The sequence below is a fragment of the Pleurodeles waltl genome, chromosome 11 (assembly GCF_031143425.1).
Source record: "Pleurodeles waltl isolate 20211129_DDA chromosome 11, aPleWal1.hap1.20221129, whole genome shotgun sequence".
NCBI classification, from domain to species: Eukaryota; Metazoa; Chordata; class Amphibia; order Caudata; family Salamandridae; genus Pleurodeles; species Pleurodeles waltl.
Genome location: NC_090450.1, coordinates 175,567,662 through 175,584,238, shown reverse-complemented (window position 1 = coordinate 175,584,238; position 16,577 = coordinate 175,567,662). Strand labels below are relative to the sequence as shown.

General features: G+C 41.7%; 1 protein-coding gene across 1 annotated transcript; it reads right to left on the bottom strand.

Annotated features, from left to right (window-relative positions):
* Positions 1-3,405: 3,405 nt before the first annotated feature.
* TM4SF1 (transmembrane 4 L six family member 1) lies at positions 3,406-14,942 on the bottom strand. Its single transcript, XM_069213376.1, has 5 exons — positions 14,677-14,942; positions 9,928-10,017; positions 9,692-9,837; positions 7,673-7,859; positions 3,406-5,442 (listed from the first exon to the last, which is right to left on the bottom strand). Exons 1-5 carry the CDS (start codon positions 14,851-14,853, stop codon positions 5,428-5,430), a joined length of 615 nt encoding a protein of 204 aa, XP_069069477.1. The 5' UTR covers positions 14,854-14,942; the 3' UTR covers positions 3,406-5,427.
* Positions 14,943-16,577: the final 1,635 nt, after the last annotated feature.

Sequence of the window (16,577 nt, the reverse complement as noted above, 5' to 3'; positions counted from 1 at the left end):
GGATCCCTCTTTCTCTCAGACACCAGGAGAAGAAGGGATCCTTCAGTCTCAGATGCTCCCAGTGCGGCTCTTTCAACCTAAAACTCCACCAGTAGAGGGCTCTTCCAAATAGATAGCTGCCACGACCGGCAAAGGGTGACCCCGGTGCTGAGTGAACAGGAGTGAAGCTGGAGACCTAGCAGCATTTATATTTAAAAATCAGATTCGATGGATTTGCTGGTCTCTATTTGTCATGTATCGTCCTTTCGAAGCAGAGGCCCTGGCTTGCTTGTGGGTACTCCTGGAGCACGGAGAGAGCTGCCAAGAGTTACACTAACTCTACAGTTCCTTACTTCATGCAGAGCCAACTCCCACCTGGAGACAACCTAGAGCCCATCCAAGCACCCTTGTGGAAGTTGGGTGCCCAAAGAGTGTCCCCTCTTGGATCCCATTATCATTACAAATAATGCTCTGCCCGCCAACCTCTGCATCTTTTACCTTAGTGTCTTCAAAACAAAGATGTCTAAAAACTTTCCAGTGAAGGAGACAGCACTTTGTTCAAGGGCATCTTTATTTACAACCACTGGAGTCTGGCACGCTGCCCTTCCTCCTCCTTTCTCCACCCTCTCTGACCTTACACTGGCCTGGCTTACCTCAAAACATTCCAAAGTAATGATGCCAGCATGCTTCTCGTTCTACAGACCACAGGGCACAGAATGCGCTCTACAGTCCCATTCAGGCGAAAGCCATGGCATTGGTCCTCGGTGGTGGTGCTCTCTGTGGCACACGTGCCTATGCCAGGCGCTGACCTTGTACTGAAGTAGCCTGGTAGGATAAATGTCAGAATTTCTGAGGACAGATATATTGTCCTTCAAAAAAGATCGTGACCAAAATATCGACAAGTTTGTTAAAATAAGTATATATAGGTAAGCATAGTTTTACTATGCTTAACTCCACATCCAAGCACCGTGAATGCATATGTCGTCAAGAGAGATATATGCGAGGTATAGCAAAATTAAGCCTAGCTACAAATACTTCACTTCACAATATTTTTGCAGTTGATATTTGGGTCATAATATTTTCGTGAGGCGATATTTTGGCCAAACGATTCCAGTACCATAGTACCTGATTAGGTAGCCAGCATGTGGGCTCGTTTTAGCACTTTAAGGGCACTTTGGGATTGACTACAGTAGTTTTCAGGGCCCAACATTCATCGCATTGGCACAAAGACGTCATGTGGAGGAGGGCAGGTCACGCGCATACTAGGGTAACCCCTATGCCTGTGGACATTCGCCACACCAATGAACCAGGCACAAAGGCGAAAACTGTAGCTGTGTGCTCCATTAATATAGGCTCAGGAGCAAAACAGCAGTGAGATCGGGCCTTGTTTTTTTCCCCTTTACAGTGCTTTAAATGAGTACCTGCACTTCTTTATTTTAAAGGGGAGAATACTAGCACTTCTAAGTACTTTAGTTGGAGAGTCCAGGCACTTCTCTGAAGAGAATAGGCACTCTGGTGCAGGGTACCTGCATTTCTATTTTACCATTTCATGCCCTGCTCCTTTGTGTGTCTACAACGGAATTCTGACTCTATTTCTGTAGAGTGGTATCTTGACTTGTCCATTCCTGCTCTGTGATATGGAATGAGAAACATTTGTAGTGGAGTATCTGGAAATCGTCTGTCTTTACAGACTTATATGTTGTATCGTTTTGTAGTAAGGACTCACCATGTAGTATGGAATTTGTACTTCCCGGGGGACGTTTGGACAATAAGGCCCATATTTATACTATTTTTGCCCCCATTTGCGTCATTTTTTGATGCAAAAGTGGCGCAAACTCTCAAAATACAGGCCCATATTTATACTTTTTTTTGCGCCGCATTTGTGCCAATTTTTGATGCAAAAATAGCGCAAACTTACAAAATGCAATTGTATTTTGCAAGTTTGCGCTGCTTTTGCAGCAAAAAATGACGCAAATGCGGCGCTAAAAAAGTATAAATATGGGCCACAATTGTATTTTGTAAGTTTACGCTGCTTTTACGTCAAAAAGCGGCGTAAATGCGGTGCTAAATAGTATAAATATGGGCTTAAATTTCTGCGAGTTGCTGCGTGGGTGGTGTTTGCATGTGTGTTTAGTGGTAGCAGTAGGTTGTAAGAGTCCATAGTGTGGTACCTTATCTGGGCGCAGTGGTATCTGACTGCAGTGTGTGCCTCTTTCGTTTATATCTGTATCCTTACTGATTGTAGTGGCAGGAATATGCTGCATCTGCGATCTATGTATCAATATCTGAAACTTGTGTTTCTGTAAAGTAGAATAGAGATAATATATACTATGTGGAAATGTTATTTCTGTATAGTTGTTTTGTCAGTCATGTTTTTTCTGTATTGGGACCAGGACGATGTGGGAAACTGGAGTAGGAAGGGGGATCTGAGGAGAAATTTCAGAGGGCACACCAGGCAAAGGTTTCCGACAATTGTTCTACAAATTAGGGATCCACCGAGACCTGCACGTGCCACAACCCTACATGCACTAAGTGCAAATTTTGCACCCGAGTCAGATGCGTGCACGCAGCCCACTTTACAAAGACTCAGCACATTCTCCAAGCAGTGGCGGCCGGCGTCTTTAGGAGGGCGGGCGGGATACACACACACACACACACACACTCATTCTTTCACACACAGACATGCACGCATGCACATCCATTAACAACACTCATACCATTCAAACATGCATGCAAGCACCAAACATTCATTTTAAAAGATCGCACACATACACACACACACACACTTACCTTCATCCTCCAGGTCCAAGGAGGGTTGGGACTGCTGCCTTCCCTCATTGGCTGACCCTAGGTCAGCCAATGAGGGAAGGCAGCAGTCCCAGCCTCGTCAGAGTGGGATGGGGTCAGTGAGACTGCTGACCCCACCCCACTCTGTGACGAAGTGTCACTGATTGACACTCGCCCTGGGCACTTCAGGGCTTAAACCTGAAGCGCCCAGGGAGAGTGTCAATTGGTGACGCTTTCCTCTTCACCCAGGGGAGGGCCTCAAGGCACCTTTGCTGAGCTGAGGAGGTCACGCCCATAGGAACTGTGACCTCCTCAGCCCAGCAAAGTTCAGCTCAGGCAGCCAGGAGTGTGTATGTCTGCTCCTGGCTGCCTGAGCTGAACATGGAGAGTGTCTGTCAGGCTGACCTTTTATCAGCCTGACAGATACTCTTCATGAGGGGCAAAAGGTGGGGTGGCGTGGCCCCTCCGCCCTAAAGGACGGGCCGCCACTGTCTCCAAGTGCACATTTGCATTGTGAATTAACGTCTGCTCAAAAGGTTAGTTTTGCCAATTCACCACCAGCATAGATCTTCAATAAATAGAAGATTATTGTCCATTATACTTGCTTCTCTTTATAATCAAAGGCTAGAATTCTGTACATTGTATTTTAAATGGCTAATTTATTAATCTTTTATGTTAAATATTTCTAGGAACAAACAGTTATAGCTGATGTTCTGTCCATGTTAATGTGAAGTCACATACTTGCCTCACATGTGCAGCAGAATCATACAATATTACATGATGTTATCCAACCAAGGCTAAATGTTGAGGAATTTGTTTGAATTGCGGTACAGTACGTCCCAGGAGATATGAATGCACTGAATTACTAGTATTTAAGTAACATGGTGCTGTGTCAAAATCTGTAGCATTGTATTGTGTGGCGTGACACTTTTGCAAATTTCAACACAAAGACAAGCGACAAAGGGTAAGTTTCGTAAAATGTGTCATTTTGTGGAAATTACATCTTATGCATGGGAATTTTACACAATATTCTGCTTGCCCCTTGTCTGAACCGACTTCTTTGGGTACTAAGATTTGATGCAAAGCCACGCCACACGAGGTTCGTAAGTCTACTTCCTGGGTGTCTTCTCTGTTGCTGTGCAGTTGTTATCCTTTTTCTTAGATAAGCAGGAGGTTGCCATCCCTAGGGACAAATCACTTTTGCCGCCACAGTCTCGCCAATGTTCTGCCTTAAAAACCCAAGTGCCAGAAAGTTGATAGATGCTTCTGTTTGCAACGCACTGCAAGAGCCAGTTAGAATTGTGGGGAAGCCAGTGCAAAAAGAATACTAAATCAGGACCAAAAGATGGAATTATGTCAAGTTAAAGTAAGCTTAGCCAATTTTCACTCTCTTTATGTCTATATTTAATTAGAATTAAGAAATACTGTGAGAGGCCTCTCAAAAAACTCAATCCATGGCTGGGCTTTTTGCTGGGATTTAAAATGTATTTGCTGGTTTTTATATTCCAAACATTGATTGGACTATTTAGATGGCTTGCCAAAGACACGACCAAACAGTTATTAGCCATGCTAACCTTTGTGTCATCAAGCAGCAAAAATTATTATTATAGGTACAGTTAGTATTAGTTAGTATTATGAGGGTGAGCCCCATATCAAACAATATAAAGTCCGGAAATGCCAGAATTACAAATGAACGCGCATTAGATTAAATCCTTTACCTGTGTTTTAGGTGGTGGGAAAACGGCACTGTTTAACCAACGCAAAAACTTTGTTGATTATTTTAAAAATCCTCAATCTCTGAAACTTCTATTGCGCACATGTAACTAATTAGCGCAAGTTACATGAGACCAGTTGTATAAAGTTGTGTACATCTTTTTATAATTATAATTTTGCAATACTAAAATAATTTGATCACTTTTTATTTGAATATCTAATTGGTTGCGGTCATTCTACTGTTAGACAAGTCGAAAAGGAACAGTTTAAACCACATACATATTTATGTGTTACCTTTCGACACAGATTTCAATAGTCTCAAAACATATCTTTATGAAATGTAATAAGTACTTGCAGAAGGCACACCTTTTTTAAATCAGAAATGTGCTCTTTATTACGCAAGTAATAATCAAATGATGACATTTCAAATAAACTACCTGTGTTGGAAAATATGAACATACATTCAGCTGTGAAAAACGGGGCATTTTCACGGCTATTTATTGGATTTTTTTAAAGTACACGTTTTGGTCACTTTGGGATACGATTGGGCAGAAGCCTCAAAGCCTGGGAGCCACTTCTGACACCTTCTAATACTGTAAAATACACGCCTGTTGTGGCTGGACGTCGCTTCGCAAAAGAATCTTCAGGTTTCTTCATGAACTTATGCAAAGATGAATCTCCACAGAAATGGCGGGAACTGATGGGCAGTCAGAGCGCTCCTACAACTAAATAACTGTAAATATAAATATCTCCTTCAAGTACTTCACAGCCACGTCTGCCCCGCAGAAGGCTCCGTACAAACTCGTGTAACACAGTATAACAAATATAATTTAAACAGTGATATAAAACGCTGTACAATTAAATTTACAAGGTGCTCGTATGTGCGTCCTCCAAGGTCGAAACACGCTAAAGGTCGTGTAACACAGCTCCAGTGCACCAGTCAATGTTTCAGCAAGCGTAGCTCTGAGGAGAAAAAACAAAATGATTCTATGAGCGAACTATTTGCAACAGACCTTTCCATTTATAAATACTAGGGGGCATATTTAAAAGCGGCTTGCAAAGCCTGTGCATCACTTTTCAGCTGCAGACCCATGCCTACAAGGCCATGCAAAGCCACTTTGTGTGGCTTTTCATGGCCTTGTAGATATGGAGTAAGGTAGCACAGTGCAAACCGCTGCATTGCCTTGTTCTGTGTCAAAGAGGTGTTCCATGGGCGTTGCAGTGAGTGTTCCACGCAACACCCATGGATTTTGATGCATTCTCAGATTTACAAACGTGGGAATGCGCCAACAGCCTACGCCTCCCCTGTATGTCTTCTAATTTTTCCTCTTTTTTTGTCCACACAGAGAAGGAGGAAAACGCCTCGATTTGTTGTGCAGGAAGAAGTCCCTTCCTGCACAAAAACAATCATTCCTACAACACAGACACCCTTGACCATGGTGCAAGTGTGCCTTCATGGGAACAAGGCAGCCAATTGTGCGCCAGTGCAGTGGAAGAGGACAGGAATGAGCTGTATCTCATAGGTGCAGCGCATTCCTGCCCTTTTCTTTTGACACAAGGCAGAGCAGCAAAGTGACAAATTGCGCTGCCCTGTGTGAAAGAAGTGTCTAAACTATCGTAACTTTGTATCAAAACGATGGAGTAAGCAAACTGTTTTCGACACACCTTTTACAAAAAAAAGAAAAGCAGATATACAAAATGTTCACTTTCACCAGAAAATGTGACATAGAAACAATTACCACAAAGACAACTCCGTAATAAACACCGCTATTCATTTGTAATAAATTATGAAAGTGTCCTGTTGAACATGGATGGACGGATGAATGGATGGATGGATGGATGGACGGGCAGATGGTTGGTGGTTGGATGGATGAATGGGTGGATGTGCTTAGATAGATGGGTAGATAAAGCCAGAAGTGAGTGGATGGATATTTGGGTGGGTGGAAGCATTGGATGAGTGGATGAATTGGATGAGTGGATTGATGGGCGGATGGATTAGGTTAGTGGAGTGGAGGGATGAATGGAAAATGGAGAACTATTCGATGACAAAAAAAGGACGCAAAATCAATGCCATAAATTTTTTTGTCTCTAATTACAACATTCAGTACACAATAAAACAAGCAAAATTTAAAACGGAACGTATGCACTCCTATATACTGCACCTGTAATGTATGTGTAAGGTTGAAATTAAACTTTAGGAATACATAGGGATGCTAAATCATCCAGGTGCCTTGCTTCCTCCCCAAACTCAAGTGTACCAACAAGTAACTTGTGTCTCCCATCTCCTTTGTGAAGTTAGCACACAAACAGTCCATAACTGGAGTAAATCTAGATTGTATACCTTGATGTATGTGGGGCAGCCCAGCCTTAGATGGGCTCACCCAATGAACGGACCTCATCCTCCCCCTAATATTCAAGGATCTCAATGTCTTTGTCCAAACCCTATCAGCTTAATCTTGGTCCAACTGCCCAGAACTATGTTGACCACCCACAAGCCTTTCTTTGTCCGCCAGGAGCACCTCAGTAGCCCATTTGGAGTCCCTGGCTGCCCTACCTCCCGGAGCCTCCGGGGGATGCATGTTCACAACCCTTCTGAAAAAAAACAATCCTTGATTGACAGGATTAAGGGTGAGTTGAGACGCATCAAGAAAGTTCTATCTGATGGATAGCATTGCTTTTCTAAGGAATAACAACTTTTCAACTTACCTCCGCTCCACTCAGAGTTAGCAAAATTAACTTAGTAACAGTAAATCCTTACTGCACATTCTCTTTAATATACTGGTATAGAGATATGTTTAAGATGGAAGCTAAACAGTGTAAGTCCTGTAATTTTTCTGTGCCCCAATTCTCTTAGGTTTCAAAGTTCAGAGTGATCAGAAACCTGCTGCAGTATTCAGCACTACACGTTAAAGAGATATTCTAGTTTTTTGTTTCTCTATACATAGCTCCTAAGCCACTCACTGTTCCACAGTAAAATAAGGACAGATTTTGTTGTCAGGTAAGGGTCTATATAGTCCAGTTCTTAAATCACACACATGCATTCAGCTTTATGATATAATTTAAATTTGTGGTGGTTTATCGCCCTTAAGTCTTGTGCTTGTATGCCCCTTTAAGTGATATAGCATGATCCACAATCACTCTGCAATACATTAAATAAAATATTTGTATAATGCTAAAGCCAAATCTCCCTTACCTGTTGTGAATCATTACATCCGCAGCAACTACATAGTCCTCCGATGAAGGCATTGATTATTTGGACCAAGCACAGAATGAACTCAATTGCAGCAAGTCCTAGTAGAATGGAAAACAACGTGACGTTCCATGTAACCACATTCCTTGGTTCAACACATTGAGACCACGAGTCATAGTCAGTCAGGTATCTGTTAAAAAAAAAACAAGTACGAAGCACATTAATTCATGCGGGATTGATAAACACTTAATATACTTGAAATACTGCTGGTACAGTTTTAGCACAATGATCTCTCAAGTGGCTAAGAACACATTCTATAACCAAGAAAAAACTGGGTGGGGGCAGGAAGCGTGATTTTGGAATACATGATCCACAATCATCTACTGATAAAACAGAAGACTGGAAATGCAACACATCTACGAAGGCACCTAAAGCCCAGTACAATGCTTCCAGACGCACACACCTGTGATAAGGTACTTGGTGAATAATACTGTGTTTGTTAATGGAAAGTATGGTTGATGGCATACCCCATTCAATACGACGTTTTCACAGAAACCCATTAGAGATTGCAATTGATAAATGTAAAGCGTATGCAGTTGATTGTTGTCTAGAATTTTGTGTCTCTTTGTATAGGATGATGCTTGTGATTACAAAATGTCCAGGAATGTATATATGGTATAATTGGAACTAAATATGCATTTCTGGAGAAAATGTAATTAGATTGTATAACCAGGGTATGTGATTTTCTAATACATAATGCAGTACTCCTAGGACACATTTATTTTGGGGGTTATTTGGGAACCTCTGGTCATTACAATGTGTTTATACATGACCTCAATGCTTCTTTTCCATCAACAGTGCCTGCTTCACTTGATTTGGGGTATTACCCATCGTCAAACTATAAGAAGAGGAAGGACTGAGTTGGTATTCCTTCTGCAAATACTCAACTGGGGGTGTGCATCCACACTCTCAATGAGACATGGACCATTGTCCATATACCACAAAGATACTTGTACCCATAGCACAACAGTTGATGTGCAATTAAATAAGTGGAGGCTGCAATAGATTCACAGAGAATCCTCAATTTTACTTCTCATTCTGATTCCTGAAAGACAAGGTGTAACATAAAATTGGTAGGCAACGTTACTGGTAAGAGGGTAGTTAGTTAGGTGCTGTAGAGTGATTGGCTCAAATTGCTTTGAGATGCTCTATGGTTGATTCAAACAGATATAGCGCTCTTTGTGCTGGGATATCACACCACCCTCTTGGATGCTGGTGGTTCCGTAGCAATGGTTGGTCTGACATCACAAAAACTTGAGCAAATGCAAGATGAAGGCCGATAGAAAATATCAAGGTAAAAAACAAGGTAACTAGTAATCCCCAAGACAGGCTAGGATGAAAACTGAAATGCCTAAGTTGTAACGAATTTGAGAGGACAAGAGAAAGTCGAAGAAGTCTTTCAAAGAAAGGATAGATGAAAAAGCAAACTCTGCAATATTTTTGAGGAACTGGAAAGAGCAGTAGTGGAAGGGTCTATTAATGATAAGGGGTACTAAAAGACAAAGAATAAGGGTTTTCCTAAAGTTAGACAAGGTGATGGCGATTCCTACAACTATTCTCGTCTGTCTCTATATAATATCTATACCTAGTTAGAGTAAGCTTTACTTCATATATTAAGTAAGAGAATTTCACAATCCACAAAAAGCTGATGAGGCCCGGTGGTGACCCAGAGGAACAATGTATTCTCACAACTAAATTGGTTGTTTGACATGTTATGCACAGTTCCAATAGGTTTGGTTTTAAGGTTTTGTGTGGTTAATTGAAACAATGCAAAATAAAATAATGATTTATCAAAAAAAGAAGATAATGACAGTTCTAAAACAAGTGACCTGTGTATACAGTGTACACATCTCCTTTCATCTCTGGAAAAGGTTACTTAAACATTGTCAGGTTAAAGCTTACCATATCAGACCTGGATATTAACAACATTTATTAAAATGTGGATGCCTTTGAAGTACTTACTGTCCGTTGGTATTAACAAATGGATATGTCCAATCCCCTGCACTATTGCTGCAATATGGTCCTTTAGCTAGACCTACTGCAGAAATGATGATGCAGTATGCAGAGCCAGCCAGTCCAATCACAGCTGCCAGAATCGATGAAAACATCTACCAACGAAAACAAGGGAGGAGTCATTCCATTGCCACAATATTGTGTAAATATTTGTCAAAACCAGAAATTATTTATGCGTAACATACCGCACAACCTTTTCCACAGTTCTCATGACCACAACATCCACAGCAATTTTCATGTTCCAGTCCAATAAATACTGAAGCTGGTAGGAGCATCTACAATAAAAGATGTAGAGATTAAGTTTCCAAATACAACATATTTTAAATTGCCATAAAGATCTGGCTATTCACAAACTTTACCATTATGATCAAGCCAGCATACAAATGTGTGCCCATCTCTTTACCAAGGTGGCATGAAGAGAGGGCTAACAGCAGGCCACTTGCTCTTCATTATCCCATTTATTATCAACAGAATAGGCACTGAGAATCTTTGCCGTTCCGTGATGTGCCTTCATTATGCACCTCAGCCCATTATTGCACTTTTTAAAACAGGGGAAGCATTCCTTACTCCATACAATTTCTCTTGACCTGGCATTGTTTTTGGAGGTTCTAGCAGGTTTGCAGCAAACTGATTTTGAAGGCCATGGTTGTTAGCATAAGCAAATGTTTTGCACGCAATTATCTATAGGCAAACATAAAAAATTAATTATGCTTTTTAGCCAAGACAAAGGTCCTGATATGTGACAAAGGAAATGGAAATTACAGCCACCAGTTCCAATTTTCTATCAGTGACTTACAATTTCAACCTACCCAAACTCAAAACTTTTAAAATATACACCTTACGTTTTGAAGAGAAATTGATGTAATATCAAATGCTTCACTTTCCCACTGTTGTACTTCAAGTACAGCTCAGTGATATTAAGAACAATTCAAAACTCTGCTACTAAATACATCATTCATATCTATAGATTAAGAATCAGTTTTCAACTGCCAAATTCGGGACTGATGGTGTTAGGAACTGGAATTATTATGGTATAGACGGATACTTTCCAAATGGCTTGCCTCGTGTTTTTTATTATGGCATTTTCTTTGTAAAAGGCACATCAAACTATCTGTGGTCTGTGTGACGTGGACATTTGGTATGCACTTGTATCATTTATCCCTCTGCGGCCATTTTGTTTTGTCTCATAAATATGTCGGTGGCAGTCCCGTCCATCACTTCGTCCTGCAAATTAGCAAACATGCTCAATATACAACCATTGGTTATTTGAAAACCACTCTAATTATGGTTGGCAAGTGCACAGTATAATTAATGTGTGGGACGTTTGACTCTTAAAACCCCACCCTTTCCCAGCAGGGCATTCTAGTTGAAAGTAGAAACAGAACTTACGTGGTGCAGCGAAACCATAATTTGTCCTTTCGATACACCCAGATCCTCATTGCAACATTTAGTTATGCACAAAGGATTGGAAGTAATTCCGGGTGTGGCCCTCTCCGCACAGGGTACAGAAAGGACATCGGACACAGAAGAATTTTGTAGTGTACCAAAGCCTTGTTAATTCAACCTTTATTTTCTACAGCTATGTCCAGTTTTCCCATAGATCGCATGGCTACTCTTTGAATTTTGTGGAGAGGTGCACCAGGGGGAACTACATAGCACATTATTGCCCTTTTAATGGCATTGATTAATTTTCTGAACAGGTACTTCGGTGTAGGCCATTTTATCCCACATGCTGGGTTGTGCTCCTCTCTGGATGAAGTCTTAGTATTCTACCAGATGTTATATTGTTTCTTCCTAGCAGCTTGGTCAAAAGTGACTATTTTGGTATTTGTGTGCCTTGGAAACCCAATAAAAGGTTCCATATAAAAAAGAGCTGTGTCATAATCGGGTCGTTACTAAACCATCACCACTTGACAATCTTAATTTTAATTGCACTGACATCTGAAACTGGGCTGCCTCAATTAATTGAGCTATTTTATGAAGCGCCCATTGGGTAGCGTAAATCAACAAAAACAATCTAATGGGGATAATTACAAAGCATCTCGGTTTCTCTCAGGTGACTAGCTGCTCACTTCCTACATTCAGTTGTGGTCACTTGGATAGGTCAAAGGCACACGCTTTTTTCCTACAAAAATTGTTTTTTAGATGTTTTGGAGTATTCTGATGGTCTCTAGGTTGTATGAATAGATGACCTGACATGCTGATTTTTCCCAGATATGGAAGAAAACTAATCTTCTGTGTTCTTTTATGACCCAGATTTCACTATGACAGTCTCTTCCTACACAGCGCTCTCTGCAGAGCTGGGCTCAGTGATTTGATTTGAGCATATTTGTACACTGCTTAAGTGATTTCAAGATTTCACATGGTCTCCCACCCCATCCTTACCCAACACAATATCAGAATGGAAGGACATGTGCTCTAATAGATCAGTTCCTTCCGGAATGCAAGGCTCCAGTGAGTCAACCTGTCACCGTACACCTCGGACACCCGCAAACTCATCTGTGGTGTTCTGCATGGACCCTCCCTGAGTCCGACCTTATTCAACACATCCATGATCCGTGTACCCAGTATCATCCGCTCTCACAACATCAACATTCTCTCCTACACCGACAACATGCAACCCATTCTCTCTCTGCGGCACTCTGTACCCATGTCAAATTCAGCTCCAGCATGACTGAAATTGTCCATTGGGGAAGACCAACTGTCAAAGGTGAACAGGAACAAGAATGAAATTGTGATGTTTGGAAATAGTACTTCAATGTGGGGCTCCACTTGATGGCCAACAGAGCTAGGACCGACACCCACCCCAACCCCAACATCATTCAGAACTCTGCAGCCAGAATCACTCTCAACCTTCTATGCAGCACTCCCATCACACCATACCTCAAGGAACTCCAGTGGCTACCCATACACAAACGAGTACAATTCAAACTTCTCACCCACAATTTCAAGCCACTACATAACACTGGCCCTGCATATCTCAATGGTCGTATCTGCTTTCACAAATCTTCCAGACACCTTTGTTCGTCCAGACTCCTAATTGCATATATCCCAATCATATGGAAAACCAGGCCTGACGGTCAAGCCTTCTCCTAAAGGTTAGACCGACCTGCTGCTACTGATAAGAGCCTCCTCCTCACTTCTTGAATTCCACAAGATACGAAGACCTGGCTTTTTTAGTATTCCCACTAGGTCCTAGGTTTGGCTAGACACAAGCCTGCTTAGCACCAGCAAACCCTCCCAGGTGAAAGTGTGCTCAACAAATCAGCATAACATAACATAACTCAGTCCTGTCCTATTTGTAAGATATTCCTCCAACATTTTGTAGGACTCTTTTTTAACTTACAAAATAACTTTTCCAGCTTCACTGTCCCAGTAATAATTTTCTATATTTTATATTATTTAAGTAAGTTGTTTGCTTTTTCTTTTTTGCTTTAAAAGGAAGCTCACTGTATACGATTTTATGACAGTTAAATGTAATTTTCCTTTGAACATCAGATTTAGGGCTTCATTGCCCAGTTCCCTTTAATTCCAGTGGTGCTTGTAACAGCAGTAGCCGACCACACAACCACCACTGAACTGTGGTGTTTCACTCCAAGAATTTCAGCTGCATAAAGTAGCCAAACGCTATTGGTGAAATACTTGCAAAATGGGGACTTACAGGGGGAATAGAACCCAAAATGACAACCTGTTGATCCTTCATTTGTCAAGGGATTCTAAGGGTTCGGTTCAGAATCCCAAATAATTCCACAGCTTAGGTGTCAAAGGGGTCCCTTGTATCACTGACTCTTATGATGCAGAATTAACACCTCCACATTCGGGCCACTCTTAATGAGGAGCCTACTTTTATAAAGAGCTCCAATATTTTATCCCATTTGGAGTTAGTGTGGTCCAGCGAAGAAGGTGATCGGTTTCAGACTCAAGAAGCTGCTGACATGGCTTTTTGTTAAGGGTACTATATTAAAAACACACAAAAATAATAAAAACATAACTTTCCGATTCCAGCAACAAACTTTGAATGCAAGATCTGAGGCTAATATGTTTTCCTTAGACAAGAGTTTGTACAAGAATCAGGTCTTCTATAAGGAGCCTCAGGCCAAAATGAAGTTATCGTCTCATGTGCAAACTATAGCAGGCCCCAAAACAAAATGGTAATTGCACACTTTGCATACATGCCAATAGACCTGATTTACGCGGGAGACTCCTGATTTTTGAAGCAAAAAATTACATTATGGCTGTCTACTGCTTGAAATTTCCCCTGTTTCAATAGAACTCAGTGGGGGGAAATACATTCTTCCGATTTTTTTCCACAAAAATCTCCCACTTCACTCTTCGACATTGTTGGCATTTATGACTTCACACCAAGTGATACGAGCCCTCCTATCACAGAGCCATAAAAGTCTTCACTCCTTTCACCTAGACTCTAGAAGGTTCTTTCATGCATGCCAACAGACCAGATTCGGGCTGGAACTCCCCCTTTCTTAAACTGAAAAATAGCCTTATTTTAATAAGCTCCCTAAAACTGCCCCTGCTTCAAAAAAGTCAACAGCGAAAATACATTCCCCCTATTTTCCTGAAAAAATCATCCCGGTCAGTTCCTGAGGGAGTGACATCCCCTTTTGATGAGCCCTCCTAACCCTCCCAGCCCCATATTATGATGCTTAGATTTATATCTAACACTATATATCACTTATATGAGACATGTGAAGTGCCCTTTGCCAATGTGGGTTGCGTTCGATAAAAATACATTTTAATAAATAAATAACACATGATGCTCAGCTTGGGTAACATATAATAAGAGACAAAACTGACCTGCCAGTGGTCGGAAAACCCCGCGAATCTAAACATTTGAGGCTTTCTGGAGTTTACATGCTAGGCAACGCGTGAACTGAAGAAGAAATAAATAACTGGGAAAAAAAACATGACGGGCTTACCAGCAGCCCCGCTCCGGCTATCCCGTGGAAATACCAGACGTAAGTCGTGAGGTGGTTTTCTGTGGCAAACCGTGTCTCTCCATTTGGAAAATAAAGCAAAATGTTTGCTACGATGCAGAGGAGAGCTAGAAAGATCAGGTGGTAGCCGATGCAGCGAGCGCATTTTCCGAAACACATTTTTTGTGATTTTAAAAAGCTGCAACGCTCGACCTCGAAGTACCCTGTGGCGCAGCCGTGTTTAATCTGCTACTCTTCACCTCACAACTTCTTAAATACAGCGCGCACTGAGTCACCTGGGCGAAGGCATGTTTACAGTGCATTAATCACAGCAGTCATAGCTTGATGCAGTAGGCCGGCTGTAGTGGATACATGCCAGGTGAGTAAGTCACAGCTTTACAACTAAAAACACATGATTGGGGAAAAGGCAAAAAATAGCTCGTTGGGCAGTTTCTGTTTGCACTGCCCTCTGGTACGTCACCAAAAGCGTGACCAGCCTGTCCGGCACCCGAAAGAGTGAAAAAAGATTCCTCTCTCATTTCGGAATGGGTTTCGTTGATGCTGTTGCTAGAATGAAATATTGTGGTTCGGTAGGAGCGGGCCTTTGAGGTAGTATAGAGTATTTCTAAATGTACAACGTGCGATTGTATCAATTTACGGGTCTGCCGAAGTCACAGAAAACTCACAGGCCTAGATGGACACAGTAACAGACCCATGAGGCAGTTAGATGCACCCTGAATTTGTGAAACTAGAGCTAGTTTGTACTTCATAGTCTGAGTTTGTGGAGTTATGCTGCAATAGGACCAAATTATGAAACAAAGTTAACTAAATTATGCGCTCCCTGCATAACTAGGTATTTGTGCTTTGTAATCAAGGTCCCTATATTTGAGAACCAGCATATGCAACAGAGTTGACTAAATTATACCGCAAGAAAAGGTAAATTGTTGTTGAAATCGGAAAACTGCGCAGTACATACTCTGCGCCATGTGCGTCATGTCATGTTCAAAATCATGAGTAAAATATCACAGCCATAGAATCATACGGCTTCAGCATATACAATGAGTAATCAAAGCGATTTTCAAAGTGCTGCTTTATTTATTTTTTCCTCTGAGGGGTCTCCTGGTTTAGTGCGGCACAATGCTATCTTTTTATACAGAGCAGTATGCAGGTGCAGATTTCTTGGTGCTAAAAAGAAAAACCCGCAGAATTTGTGGTTAAACATCTGATGAGTTAGAGCTGAGTTTTCACTGATCTATTAAATTTAAGAAGATTTAGGGCCAGATGTAGCAAGCCTTTTGCGCCTCGCAAACTGCGAAAAACGCAGTTTGCGATGCGCAAAAGGCCAAACGCGATGCACAACCACAAATTGCGAGTCAGTACCGACTCGACATTTGAGGCTGCGACTCGCAAATAGGAAGGGGTGTTCCCTTCCTATTTGCGACCGCATCGCCATGCAGAGTTGGTTTGGGACCGCGAATGCGGTAGCAAACCAACTCGCAGTTACCATCCACTTGAAGTGGATGGTAACTCATTCGCAAAAGGGAAGGACCCCTTCCCCTTTGTGAATGCCAATAAAAATATTTTTTCAGAGCAGGCAGTGGTCCTATGGACCACTGCCTGCTCTGAAAAAACCGAAACCAAATGGTTTCGGTATTTTTCTTTTTGCAGCTCGTTTTCCTTTAAGGAAAACGGGCTGCAAAAATAAAATAAAAAACTGCTTTATTCAAAAAGCAGTCACGGACATGGTGGTCTGCTGTCTCCAGCAGGCCACCATCCCTGTGAGTGCCTAGACTCGCTATGGGGTCGCAAACTGCGACCCACCTCATTAATATTCATGAGGTGGGTCTTTGGGACCCCATAGCGAGTCGCAGAAGGTGTCTGAGACACCTTTCTGTATTATATTT

Excerpts from the sequence above, each read along its gene's own strand:
- TM4SF1 (XM_069213376.1), bottom strand. The coding sequence starts at position 14,853 with ATGTGTTTCGGAAAATGCGCTCGCTGCATCGGCTACCACCTGATCTTT. Across the intron at positions 10,018-14,676 it reads TAGCCGGAGCGGGGCTGCTG|ATGCTCCTACCAGCTTCAGT; the intron begins GTAAGCCCGTCA and ends CTTTTATTGTAG. Across the intron at positions 9,838-9,927 it reads ACTGTGGAAAAGGTTGTGCG|ATGTTTTCATCGATTCTGGC; the intron begins GTATGTTACGCA and ends TTTCGTTGGTAG.